The sequence below is a fragment of the Ostrinia nubilalis genome, chromosome Z, assembly GCF_963855985.1.
Source record: "Ostrinia nubilalis chromosome Z, ilOstNubi1.1, whole genome shotgun sequence".
NCBI lineage: Eukaryota > Metazoa > Arthropoda > Insecta > Lepidoptera > Crambidae > Ostrinia > Ostrinia nubilalis.
Window position 1 is genome coordinate 15,369,851 of NC_087119.1, and position 13,609 is coordinate 15,383,459.

The 13,609-nt window shown below is 37.8% G+C and overlaps 2 protein-coding genes across 7 annotated transcripts in view; one reads left to right on the forward strand and one right to left on the reverse strand.

Moving 5' to 3' along the window:
* The first annotated feature begins 1,894 nt into the window (after positions 1–1,894).
* On the forward strand, positions 1,895–6,216 carry LOC135087120 (uncharacterized). The gene is made up of 2 exons (XM_063981957.1): positions 1,895–1,966; positions 4,348–6,216. The coding sequence occupies exons 1-2, from the start codon at positions 1,943–1,945 to the stop codon at positions 5,584–5,586; spliced, it is 1,263 nt and encodes a 420-aa protein (XP_063838027.1). The 5' UTR covers positions 1,895–1,942; the 3' UTR covers positions 5,587–6,216.
* Positions 6,217–7,400: 1,184 nt separating this feature from the next.
* The window catches only part of LOC135086525 (uncharacterized), a 44,319-nt gene continuing 38,110 nt past the window's right edge, over positions 7,401–13,609 (reverse strand). For all 6 annotated transcript variants that reach the window (XM_063981257.1, XM_063981260.1, XM_063981258.1 and 3 more), the window contains exon 4: positions 7,401–7,718. In XM_063981257.1, the coding sequence (XP_063837327.1) occupies positions 7,504–7,718 (215 nt within the window). In that variant the 3' untranslated portion in view covers positions 7,401–7,503. The remainder of the gene's footprint in view (positions 7,719–13,609) is intronic.

Consider the following 13,609-nt stretch of genomic DNA (forward strand, 5'->3'; position numbering starts at 1 on the left):
TAATAATCTAAAAACAAAAAAGATTGTGTCGATTATTCACAAATGCTCAAAATACAGACAAGGAAATGTCCAATTTTGTATGGTATAACGCTTAAGTGCGTACCTACATGTTCGAGCAGTTTAGTAGGTACTTAAAGAGCTTATAGAAACAGCTTTAAACTGGTGGAAAATATTCATACAATTCAGTTTTCATTTGTACTGATCGGCTTTTTGAAATGGTCTGCGATCATTATTTTGTGTGAAGATTTATGTAAATGCTCCTCTACATAAGTTTCGAGCCAAAATGAAACAAATGAAATGTACACACTGGACTAGGGATTATTTATTTTATTTTAGTGTTTCTGACTTTAAAATGTTTTAATTTTTTGCATTTTACATAAAAACTTCTAAAAGTAATAAAATCTTAATTAGTATTCCGTTTTCTACATTACGCGTAGGCATTGCTATGTAGATTATAATAAGAAAGTAGACAATTTTACAACATGATATAGCTAGGTGGTAACGGTAGTACCTTATATTTTAGAGTAGGTAGTTTAAATTATAATTAATCCATTTTACTGTTAATAATTATGTTTGCTGAATTTAACTTCACCATCAGCGATGGCTCCTACGTATAAGGGCGAAACTGCCGCTTACGCCTTTTTCCAATTATTTATGCAATGATTTCACTTTGCTCTAATCTATAACATAAGTAAGAAAAAAAAATTTTTTTTCCATTAGATACAAAATAAAATTTTAGGCAAATAGGCGTATGTGCAAAACTACGCCACGTATAAAGCCCAATCATACGATTCGTCAATCTATACGAGTAGTTGCTTACATAAACATATATTTTTTATAATCCAAATCTTAAATAAAGCCATGAAAATATTTAGCAAATTGTTTTATTTATAAATTATGACACATTATATAGTTATTTATTTTTTAGCGTTAAGAGTCGCATCTCAAACTAATTTGAAAATTATAAATAACTTGAAAAAATCGAACTGCCTAAGGCATCGTGGGTTCAATTCCCGCCTTAGGCAATTCGATTTTTTCAAGTTATTTATATTTTTTAAAAATATGACACATTATGTTAAAAGACCTAACTAAATCTCGAGCACAGTATATGGGCGTATTTGCGTTAAAACGTAAAACGGTACATTAAACGACTTTTTCTAACTGATTTATTATTGATATAGCACATGATAACAATTAAAATAATTACATGCATAAATAAAGAGAGTAATCGCTTAAAATATTATATTTACGTTGTCATTTAGGTCTCTTTACGTTGAACAATATACATGAAATTATAGAAATATGCCGACGTAAAAGGGCAATGCGTAAAATCTCAAAATATATAAGAAAAATATAAAAATTGATAACAGCAGTAGCAAAAGCATTACATGTTAAGGCTAAATGTGAAATTTCATTAAATTCGTTTTAGTAGGTCAGAAGATATGACCCAAAAATATGGTTCTGGCCACTAAAATGGCTCTCCTGTAAAATTTACTTTTTTCACTTACGCCAGTATACGTAGGAGCCATCGCATGATCGCTTGCTTTTTTCTTAGCCAAGTCTGAAAGCTTCTATTTCTGGAAAAACACACGACACTAAAAGGTTGTTTGTTTATAAATAACTGTCTGGAGGTCTTGACCTAGCCAAAGGACATAAGGTGATACCATAATTAGTAACAATGGGTGTCGATATTATCTGGAAGGTTCTATTTCTATTGTTCTAAAAAAAACGGGACAATACAGGAATATATCGGGTGGACATCCCACGCATCCTGACGGTTGTCTTTGCAAGTGAGGCTGCGCGTGGGGTGTCGCGAAAGTGAATGCGCAGACGCCCCACCTCAGGGTGGGCTCGCTCATATATAAGCGCGAACCCGAGATAAAATAATAGAGTAGAAACAGTTCCGGCGACAGCTAGTGGAACGGCCGTCCCCCGCCCCATCATGCGAGGGTTCTGGAGCCAAGTGGTCAGTGTCAGTCCTAGTAATTCATTCGGGATCGTTCCCTAAATTTTTTCGGTTTTTGTGTTTTCGGTTGACGGTAAGAAGTGGAAAATTAGGGGTATCGTGCAATTTTGAATTATTTTGAAATTTTATTAATTCATAAAAATAGTTTGTGCAGAATAAGTTTCGAAAAAATATTTCAGATAGAGCAAACGCAAAAATGATTTTCATTTTTAATTAATGATAACTACTTGAAAAATATTCTTTACTTTTTTTTTTACCGTTGATTTAGAATTAAATTATTTATTATTTGTCTTCAGAAGCCCCATTTAACCTTATTATTTCTAAGTCCATTGAATAAGTTTTTTTTTATTCCCGTTGTTTTTTATTCTAATTAAAATTAATACTTTCTAATTCATAGAATCAGTGACTACTAACTTCTATTCAACGTCTCCATGCGGATATTATCAATTACAGTGTCAGTTTTTCACGATCTCATGCCGCGAGAAAAACCTAACCGCCCTAGTGAGTAGTGAAATGTTCGAGCAGTAGTCAATAACAATGGCAGTGATTCTTTTTGTAGGCGCGACTCAAAGCTATCTCTCAACTCTTACTAATTTCTCGCTATTGTTCTAACAATTTATTCTAATTGCATGGCATATCTCAACTAAGTAGAGTATTTTTAGAAGTGTTTTCAAATTGCGTTTTCTTTCCGTTTCGTTCTGAGAATTTCACCGCTATCTAGAAAGATGATCATCGATTAAGATACCAATGTTATGGTTGTGGTAGTTACACAATTTTGCAAACTGATACGGAAACATGTTAGCCGCAAGCGACGCGTAAAGCACCGCTGAAGTTTTACTCCGGTTTTGGTCGAAACATTGGACGCCATGTATATCAACACTATGCCACTTTTTTGTTTTAGTGTGTTTTCAAGGAGAAAACGTTTTCTTTTTATATTTTCACAACTAACAGCATTAATGATATAAAATTGAAGAGTTAGGTGATTGGTTCCCTCTTAGTCCTAGGATTTCACTGAAAATTTTACGCTTTACGAGTACATAAGGAAGGATAAATTAATTAATTAAATAATAAATTTTATTATTTATAAATGCGTCAAAAAGGGTAGTAACAATATCGCGGCATACTTAAACAATTACGTAGTTTAGTTACTAACATAATTATTATGCTTAATAACATCCAAAACATCTAATAAGGGCTACGTAGAAATATAATTTTAAAAATATTGTCTGTTTGTAGACAAATAGGTACGTAGGATAATTAAATTTAATAAGCCAATGCTCGTTAATTGTTCCTGTCTATACATATTTTATATTTAGACCGGACCGGATGCGGCGTCCGAACGGTGTCCGCGATAGATTCGCATCGATTACAGACGTATAAGTAGATAATTATTCGGCTCTTGTGCTTATAAGGACGGACATTACAATTGTGGGTGTCAATGGGTATTGTCACCCTGTCCACTGCTTGCGCAACTCTTGCATAATATCGGACGTGTGCCGTTTCGTATTATTAGCCGCATGTGTGAACTACGCTAACGAACCAGAAGCACTTTCACACTGAATTTTCCCCGTTAGTTTACATAAGCGAGTCACGAATTTCAAGAATCCTTACAACATAAAAATAATTTTAGAAATCGGTGACATCCTCAGGATTACGACACATCCGCGTGAGATTCAGCAAAACATTTTATCTAAACGCTAATCAATGCCCAATTAGGTAACATAGAATAAAATTTATTTGATTATGTAAAGCAAATAATTTTTATTTATCAACTAGATCGAGTGGTTATGAGAGCGATTTTTAAATTGCCATCAACAAGTAACATAACATTTAAAGGTTGTTAAAGATTTAGTTTATTACACTTTCTAGTTTCTTCGAGAATCTGTCGATTGATTCAGTTAGTTGAAAGAGCTGGCGATGTTGTGAATTCCTTCTGCCGTGGTACTTCCTGGAGCGACTAGCTGCCTAGGTCCGGTTCCCACTCGCGCGGCCACGATCGTCCGCACTTTCCTTTTGTGATCCGCTTAAACGACCTTACGTAATAAATTGTCTGTGCTGTGATACGACCGCTGTATAATTTGTGCGATCCGAATAAGCGCATGAGTTAGATAATTGTTTCAGATATCATCATTAATTATATCAATTATCTCATTTATCATTGTTATTTAATTAACATAGTTTGATGCAAGCATAATATTAACGTTGTTGGTATTCATTAAATTGCCCTGGTATTCATAAATTTTGTATGGAAAGCTAGCGTAGCGAATGGAATTTTGAAAAATGGATGCACAAGACCGCTTGCCTGCTAAGCGACCCATATTAAGCATGCGAATGTTTTAAGACAATTTCAAGTACAACAATTTTTTTTTGCATTGTTACAGGTTACCCTAGCGGTAATTTTCCAAATCGCTCTAGTTTCGGGCAAGGCGTTAATACAACAAAACCAACAGACTCAGCAACAGTTGGAACATGATTCAACCAAAAACCCTGCCACAGCGCAGAGACGTGACGGGTACGATTACCCCGCACCACCCCAGGACCTCGTGAACCCGTTCCAGGATCACGACGGCCTTCACGCTCACGGCGACCACCACGAGGTGAGCGACCACGGCGATCACCACGAAGAGCACCACGACTTGCACGCCGAACACCACGTCGACGAGCATCACCATATCGAAGAACACCACGACCACCACGATCATCACGACCACCACGACCCGGGCTACTGGAAAAAGAAACTTATCTGGAAACCTGGATGGAAAAAGATCTGGAAGCCGGCCAAGAAACAAATTTGGAAGCCGTCATGGAAAAAGATCTGGAAGCCGATTTGGGTACCAACTAAAATACCAGTGTGGAAGGAAATCAAAGTTCCTGACTGGAAAAAAATATACAAACCCGAATGGAAACCCATCAAGGTACCAGCTTGGAAGGAAGTGAAAGTACCGGACTGGAAAAAAATCACAGTTCCTGTTTACAAAGATATCGTAGTACCGGGTTGGAAAGACATACAAGTACCAGCGTGGAAGAAGATTTGGGTGCCTGAGTGGGTAAAAGAAGGTGTTCCTGGAGAAAAGTATTTGGGTAAAGATCACGATGGTTGGGAATATACATCTCACGATCTATGGAGGAAGAAACTTGTGTGGAAACCTGTATGGAAGAAATATTGGAAGCCAGGCAAAAAGCAAATTTGGATCCCAGACAAAAAGTTAGTCTGGAAAGATGAGTGGAAGCAAATCTGGAAAACTGAAAAGAAACAAATCTGGATTGATGACAAGAAATTAGTATGGAAAGAAGCCTGGCAACAAATCTGGAAGCCCTCAAAGAAACTGATTTGGGTACCTGACAAGAAATTGGAATGGAAGGAAGCCTGGAAGCAAATCTGGGTCCCTGATTGGAAGGATATCTGGGTGCCGGGCGTGAAGAAGATTTGGAGGCCAGTATGGATATCTGAATGGTTCCCCTCACCTGACCACCACGAACATGTGCACGAGTCCCACGGTTGGGATCGTAGCGATAACAACGTGACTGACAGCAAAGACGCTAAAGCCGTTGAACCGGAGCCACAAGTAAGCCAGCCAGCAAATAATGCTCAGCAATTGACATGGCAGTTCCCAAAATAATTTATTGATACTAAGTATTAGGTTGATATGAAAAAAATCGTATACTACCTGAATCTGATCATGGCCTGTGTGTTTGTTGAATGCTTAGTCTTTGGTCAGAAAGAGCATTTCTGCCATAAAGTCAAGACTGGATAGTTGCTGCTGGTCAACGACGATGTAAAGGAACAGTCGCTTCATGGCACAACGCGTAGGTACTATTTTTTCATTAATTATCTATTTGTATGCCATGCGAAAATTTGTGCCGGCAATGCGATTGTTTCTTCATTAGGAGAGGCTGGTGCTGTGAAATACTCAGTTAAAAGAATCTCTCTTAGAAGTAGACCCTACTTAGAAGTAGGGTGCCCTATTTCTTTATTACAAAGATACGTATGTTCGTTCTTATAGGAAGCTTTAAACAATTGGTGTAAAACTGATTGCAGTTACCATACTGATAGTATTAAGATGTATTGTGTGTGTTATGTAGTCGTGCCCTCATGTCCAACATGGTAAGGGTAGTCATAGTCTGTACCCACTGAAGCTTTGTTTTGTTGTTGTTTTTATTTTTAAGTTTACGTTATGTTACTAAGTGTATTATTATAGGAAATGCGAATACCAATGAAATAAAATAAATTGTGTGTTTTGAAAAATGAATAGGCATTTTGATTTAAAGGTATTTAAAATAATTCTATTCTATTCAATTCTGGTTAACAACCATACCAGATTTTAAATTTTAGATAGGCTAGCACAATTACCTACTACTATAACAAATCCTGCTTCTGCTTCTGGATTTAATAAAAGTACAAGAAAAAATACAGTGCACCAATAGCCTTATTTGTTGAATGTCAATTACGATAATTTGAATATCTGCCCCTTAATTACGTGTGACAATTAATTAGCCCATCAGATCAAAGTACAATCCCAACTTAACACCATTACGTATTAGTTAGTCCGTCAACGATCTGTTAGATTCATCTTAAAACATAGTAAAAGTATTGTAGAGATTGATTTAATAAGTTTTTTTCTATCATAGCGAATCGAGGAAGCCTTTACTTTCATATACTTTCCTGATAATAAATTAATCCACACATATCTGTATCCAAATTATTTAACTAAGAGCCAAAGCACACGTTGCGTTGTGGTGCCGCACCGCAAATACCTACTACGCCGTATCGCGGGGCGTGAAATGGCACCGCTCGCGTGCGCGCCACAGATATTTCCATCACACACAGATAATAAAATTAAGTAGTACTTACATATTTCCATGTAGACGACACAGCGACACCGCACCGCGTCGCACCGCTGCCGCAACCGCAACGCATCGTGTGCTTTGGCTCTAAGTTACTTTGATCGGAAGCTTGGGTTGAACGCTTATTTAATAAGCATTCAGACAGCTTTTCAAGTTGTACTGCAGTAAAAAGACACTGCACTTTCCTTTTGCAATTCCGTTTCAAAGTAATATTTTTTTAATTAAGTACTTCGTTTGGTGAATTCGACACTATTGGCTGTTGTTAAAATCTTGAATATTGCTAAAAATAATTGAGTAATCTTTTTGGGTCAATATTCGAACATAATATTTGATCACCGATTGGATTTACCTATGTATGAATTACCAGTACTACCTACCTAATTTGTTGTTCACAAATATTTTATTTGACAGTGGAACAGGTTGATTAAAACGGGTTTATGCGTCCTTACACATAGCTTTCATACGGGGGTTCGAATCCCGCTTTGAGCATTCACTACGAGCTGTAGTTAAAGTTTTATTGGAGAGATCATTCAGGGTAGATCTCTATTGTCTCTATCTTAGTTCGACTAGATGTGTAAAAAAAAGGCTATTTTTAAAATAAATATTTCTTTATAATGCATAAAAAAGCTAAATAATTACAGACAAAAGTTACAAAAAGTCATGAACGGCATGAAAGATTGGAGACTTATCCACTAGCAGTAGCTGCGGAGTTGGTCCATATTGCAGGGATTGAGGCAGCACTCGTCCACGAGTCCCTTAGGTGGGGTGAGTCCCGGATCGTCGGCGTCGACGAAGCGCCTCTCGCGCACCTCGCTATGGGATAAGTGATGCAGCGCCTGCGCATCTGAGCGCCGCATAGACAACTTGGGCCACATTATATCTTCGGTTAGGAAGCGGAATAGACCTCCTGAAAATAATATATTTTTATGTCAGTCATGATTATTAATCATCAAGTCTCCACTACAGGAGGACCCTTTCTAATTTGTCCAGAGGCCAATGGAGGATTTGGCCTAAAGTAAAGGCCTGGCCAGACAGGTTAATAAGGACTCTACACAAAGCCCCGGGGGCTTGGTGTCGATGGCTATTTATTAAAAAATAATGTCGACGACTTGTACCTACTTTCTCTGACTTGACATCATGTCAAAAATCGACGACTTATGTCGGCGGGTCGGGGCGGGATTGGTTAATAAATAGGTTTAAAATATTATTTGTTAGTTTTTAGAGTTTTTGTGTGTGTCGGGTTTTTTAAAATTTTTAATTTATCTATTAATCAAATGCCTATGTGTGGCTTACTAGTTACTGGAACCCCACCACCATAAAAGGGATCTCAAAAACCTTGCACCAGGAGTCGAAAGTTAGGATCGATGATAGATAGAAATTTAGGTATCTTTAGAGCCAATTACACCAATTTAAAACCAGAACAGTTAAAACTAAAATAATTTTAGGTCTTTTATCCTTATTCTTTTAAAGCCGTTAAACCTTTAACAAAAGAGACATCTTCGTTTGCGTTTTTCCATGGAAAATGTAGAGTTAGCTAATATATTTATTTATATTTTATTTTATTATAAAAAAAATTATGTTAGTCTACAGTAGAGTTCACGAGTGAATGCTAAATAAAACTCGTACGAGTATTTATTGTACTACTAAAATCATAATATTATAGTAATACGAGTAGTACTTATTTCATTTACATATCAAAATATAAAGAACTGTCAAAAACAATTGTTATGGTTAAAGCATCCAGCCATCCACTATCAAAATAACTACGGATTTGAAGCAACATTAAACTAACATTAATATATTTAACAAATAATATTTAATGAAACAAAAATTTTTAGTACAGGATAAGATCATAAGCATTTTACGTACATACCGACGGTCCCTACGTACAATTCAGTATCTACCAGTTCCGTGATTTGCCGTTTTTGTTTGCAAAACCTTCAGAGCACCCAACAGTTACGGCTCAGTTAAAAAAACATACAGTTTTTATTCAAATTGAACCTTAAAACGCCAAAAAACAAATCCCGCAACTACAAAATTAGAACGATTTCCGCAGTAAAATTGCATTAGTGGGAGTTAAGAAATTTTACGTTGGACCGCATGCCTTATTCCGCGCGCCCAGCCCCGCAACTGCCATTTTCATTCACGCAGATCGAGTAAATTTATACGTAATTTATGAAGGAAATAGGTATTATTATGGTTTCTGACTTAATTTATTTCACTCAACATTATACCAACGACAAATTAATCAATTAACTGTAGGCATAAGATAGTTGCGTTGTTTTACTAGGGAAAATTAAAGTTACTATTATAAGTAGGTGGCACTTACCTATTTTTACGTCGGAAAATTAAAGTATCTTCTAGCCGTAACTGCCACTACAAATGTTTTACTTCGGAAAAGTTTGTTTTATGTCTATAAGTTAGTGCCAGTAACGGTGTTTTACGCTGAGAAATTGTATTTTAGAAATATTTGGTGGAGATAAAAGTGAAGTCAAAACAATATAAAATATGATATACAACACGACTGAAGTATGTAGGATCATTTATTAGACTCAACGCAACCAAGTTCTTTTCTCCTATGCTACTTTATAATACAAGATACAAGTAAAAAATCATAAAATGTATTTTATTTATTTATTAAGCATAATAAGGCAATAAGAAATAAATATAAGCAGGTAACACTTACAAACAAAAGCTTCAATTAACTGCATTTAGAAGCTACTATTACATCATAATGCTTACATGATATTGCATACATACATACCCGCCAGAAGGATGAGGTATACCCACTAAAAATACCCTAACTTTGAGATTCCGGACAAAGACCTCTCCCGCCTACACGGCGACAGTTGGGACGAGAGCAACTGGAAGTACACAGCTTTCCCATACACACACTCACCGTCAGCAGATGGTGGTGGTGGCCTATCTATACAATGCCTCCCGTGCAGCCTCACGCCCCTATTACGCTGGCCATTACCGAGGAAGGAAGATAGTAGGCAATTATACTGTCACCTTCCCTGGAGCGAATTCAAATGCACCCGCACTTGGTTCGTAGTCGCGCTATCGTACCGCAGTTTCTTGCGGCACGTTGTCATCTCAGATAGAGGTGATTCATAACCACACAGGTTTTGCTACCGTCCAAATAGCTTTGACTATGCTATCCCGTAAGAATATGGTGTGTCGTATGTTCCTAGCCTCCGCAATACAGGTAGGGCTCGAAGGATAAGTGCCCAGTCATGGTGCGATCGCTCGAGCAACCTTAAACTTCAGCACAAGTGCGAATAAAGTTCGGTGGCCCAACTTAGCCACGGCGAGGTGGTTTATCAACTACTAGACTACAGTACAGTCTAGCGAGTCTCACGTCAAATGGCCTCTCTGTCCTCCTAAGGCGGAGCTTTCACCTCGTTCTTCACGCTGCGTTAAAGCCGACGATGTAGCCCTGTAGACTTTCTGGACCTTTTAAGGTCTTAGAAGATGGACAGCGTTACCCTTCCCTACGAGGGTGATGCCTTAGATGGGATAGAATCATGCTTTTGAGGGTGCCAGTATAGAGCTCCCGGCCTTTCTCCATAGCCTTCCGACATAGAGTTTTCGGACCTCCAAATTAGGGAAGCAGCCAAGAAAAAGCAAGCTGTCTTCCATACGCACGGCGACGGATTGGAAAAAGTACGAGCTGCCACTGGTTATATACAATTAAGGTCACCGTATTTGCGCTCACTACTTGGCGCCACTGGTGATTAACAGGACCTTATTCTTAGATATTTGATCTGGGCCTTAGCTTTGACAGTAATGCGGGCGTCAGGTGATGGTATCAGGGATGCCTTTAAATATATGTGGTCCCTAGCCTGGGGCGACCATAATGCCGTCTGTGGCGCCCAGGCAAGCCGCCTCGCTGTTGGAGGGGAGGCTCTGAAAGTTATGAAGATATTTTTGTAATTATGAAACTATCTGCATGAAAGATGATACCTTGAAATGTCCATGCCCTTGAAAAGGGTTCCATTTAGTACCCAGTCGTATTCAATGTTCCACAAGATCGAACTCAAAAAAGACCCATGTGGATCTTCGGACTCGATGCCATGCTGTCAAACCTGGCCGGCACTATTGACAAAGAAAATTTACCGGTTCTACAGGTATTCTTCAGTCAAAAGACCCCTTAGATAAGGAAGAATCTTAAGGTATTGAAGTGCCTCCAATATGCAACTATGTGGGAAACGAGGCGGGACGCTGTTAAGCCTCGTCAAGCAGGACTATGGGCCTAGCGTGAGAACTACGGTCAGTAGTAGCTGAACTTTGTTCCCGTGTACAATTACTTATGTGGCAGTTAATAATTTAAACAAACATATTAATCCAACGTAAAAGCCAGTAAGTACCACTTACGTCATTTGTAATTAGAAACTTTCCGTTGTATAAGTGAGTAAATGACAAATAATATACTTATTGTGATTATTTTTTGATAATTCTTCATGTTTTATAAAATATATCTCATATAAAACTATTATACCAAAGGATGATGGGCACAAATGTATGGAAAGTGGTACCCGCTCCAATAGCCATAACCAATATATATTTTAAAAGGCCTTTAGATGTAGGAAAATGTCTGCTATGGGGCCAGTTCTAATTCACGTTTTGAAAGCAGTAATTCCACTAAGTATTATAATGAAAGTATAACACAATCATCCATGTATACGAGTATGTATTATGACTACAATCTATTAATATAACTAAAAGAAGCATTGAAAAGGAAAGGATTACACGTACGATGAACTACCCAAGCTATTAGCCCTTTATTCGCTTTCATCATCATCATCATGATCATTTCAGCCATAGGACGTCCAGTTGAACATAGGCCTCCCCCAATGATTTCCACAATGGCCGGTTGGTGGTGGCCTGCATCCAGCGCCTTCCCGCTACCTTTATGAGGTCGTCGGTCCATCTTGTGGGTGGACTTATTGGGTCTTGTGGGTTTATTCGCTTTAGCAACTTATAATAAAACCCTTACGAAGTAATAAAACTTTAACCCTTTTATTAATAAAAGTTACACCCTAGTTGAACTCTGGCTTAAATTGTCATTTGGTATGGAAATGTCATTTTAATCCAAGGTTCTTCCTAGGTGTAACTTTTTATTAATAAGGGGGTAGTACTTATTTAAATAAAAATATTTATTTCACAATTATCCCCATCAATAATTAAAGAGTTAAGGAAGGATGCTGGACTTCCTGCCTCGCATAACCTAAGACCATACGATGGACACGTATGATACTTCTTCTTCTTCCTCGGTCCCTCACTGATGAGGATCGCGACCACAGATAGTGTTCCTCCACAGACTGCGGTCATAAGCTGTGTGGACCGCACGATGCAAACTCCCGCCCACCGTCTTCCTCACCGCGTCCGACCATCTCGTCGGTGCCCTGCCCCGAGCGCGTCTGCCTTCCATACTGTATGATACTTAGGTTATACAAAATGTATCTTTATCTTCGAACGCAACCAGATCTGAGGCTGGTGGCCATAGTAAATGTTGTTCGTCTTGGTAAGACCTTTCAAATGACACTACAAACATAACTATTGGAGCCGGGTACCATTCTGCAAAAAAGTATGTGTATCTTCGTACACAACCAGATCTGAGGCTGGTGGCCATAGTAAATGTTGTTCGTCTTGGTAAGACCTTTCAAATGACACTACAAACATAACTATTGGAGCCGGGTACCATTCTGCAAAAAAGTATGTGTATCTTCGTACACAACCAGATCTGAGGCTGGTGGTCATAGTAAAAGTTGTTCATCATGGTAAGACCTTTCAAACGATACTAGACACATATCTATTGGAGCCGGGTACCATTTTGCCCATTGTCCTTTCATCAATGTATGATAAATAGAACGCGAGCTACACATGTTTAAACCTTCAAACCGCTCTCCTGTAAAATTGGCCGTTTTCAGATACGTTACTATACGTAGGGACCGTCGATACAATGTTCGGCTTCAAAAAATAACTTGTGTCTATTTGTATTTGACACGATTAAACTAGATCAAACATAGTTGGTTAATCGTTTATTTGGTATAGACCACAGTATAGTATAGACCAAACGTTTAAAGACCATCGTTGTGAAACAATAGGCCCTGGAAATTGTGTTTAAACATTGTTATTGTGGGTAGGTAATACACGTCAGATCATATAGTCTACCGGACATGTCCGGACAGTCTGTCCGCCTCTATCAGGCTATCGAGTTAAGGAGTGCGTCGTAACTTAATGCTACCCACGGTTAGCAGAATCTCGAACCTCTCGATAAAATGAAATATCGCTATTTTACTAAACCAACAGCATCGCATTTAAGAGTAATTTTGTATTTCCAAGTTCTCTCTGTGTTTCGCAGAAAATTACTTTTTTTATACATTGCACTAAGGTCCGAAGTACCTCTCCTCTTCAAATTAATTGCTATAATCGTCTTATGAAAAGTAAGTGCTCCTGTCTTTTATAAGTATTGTTCAATTGTCTTACATTGATAATGATTTTACTTGTTACGTAACTTATGGTATGGCAAAGTAACGACAAAATATAATGAGTGGAGCGGTAAAAAAATGAATTTAATATAATATCGTTTATTCCTCACCATAATCGGTATACCTACAAACAAAATACATTCAAAAACTATAAGTTTACACTAAAGCATTGGCTATGGTGGGCTGACACCTGAACTAGGTAATTACACCTGTATCTCAAGTACCTAGTCAGCCTTCCACCTCATAAAAGTTAAACCTCTGATGCCCGGATGACATTTTATAATGCATTTTGGTAATAATATAA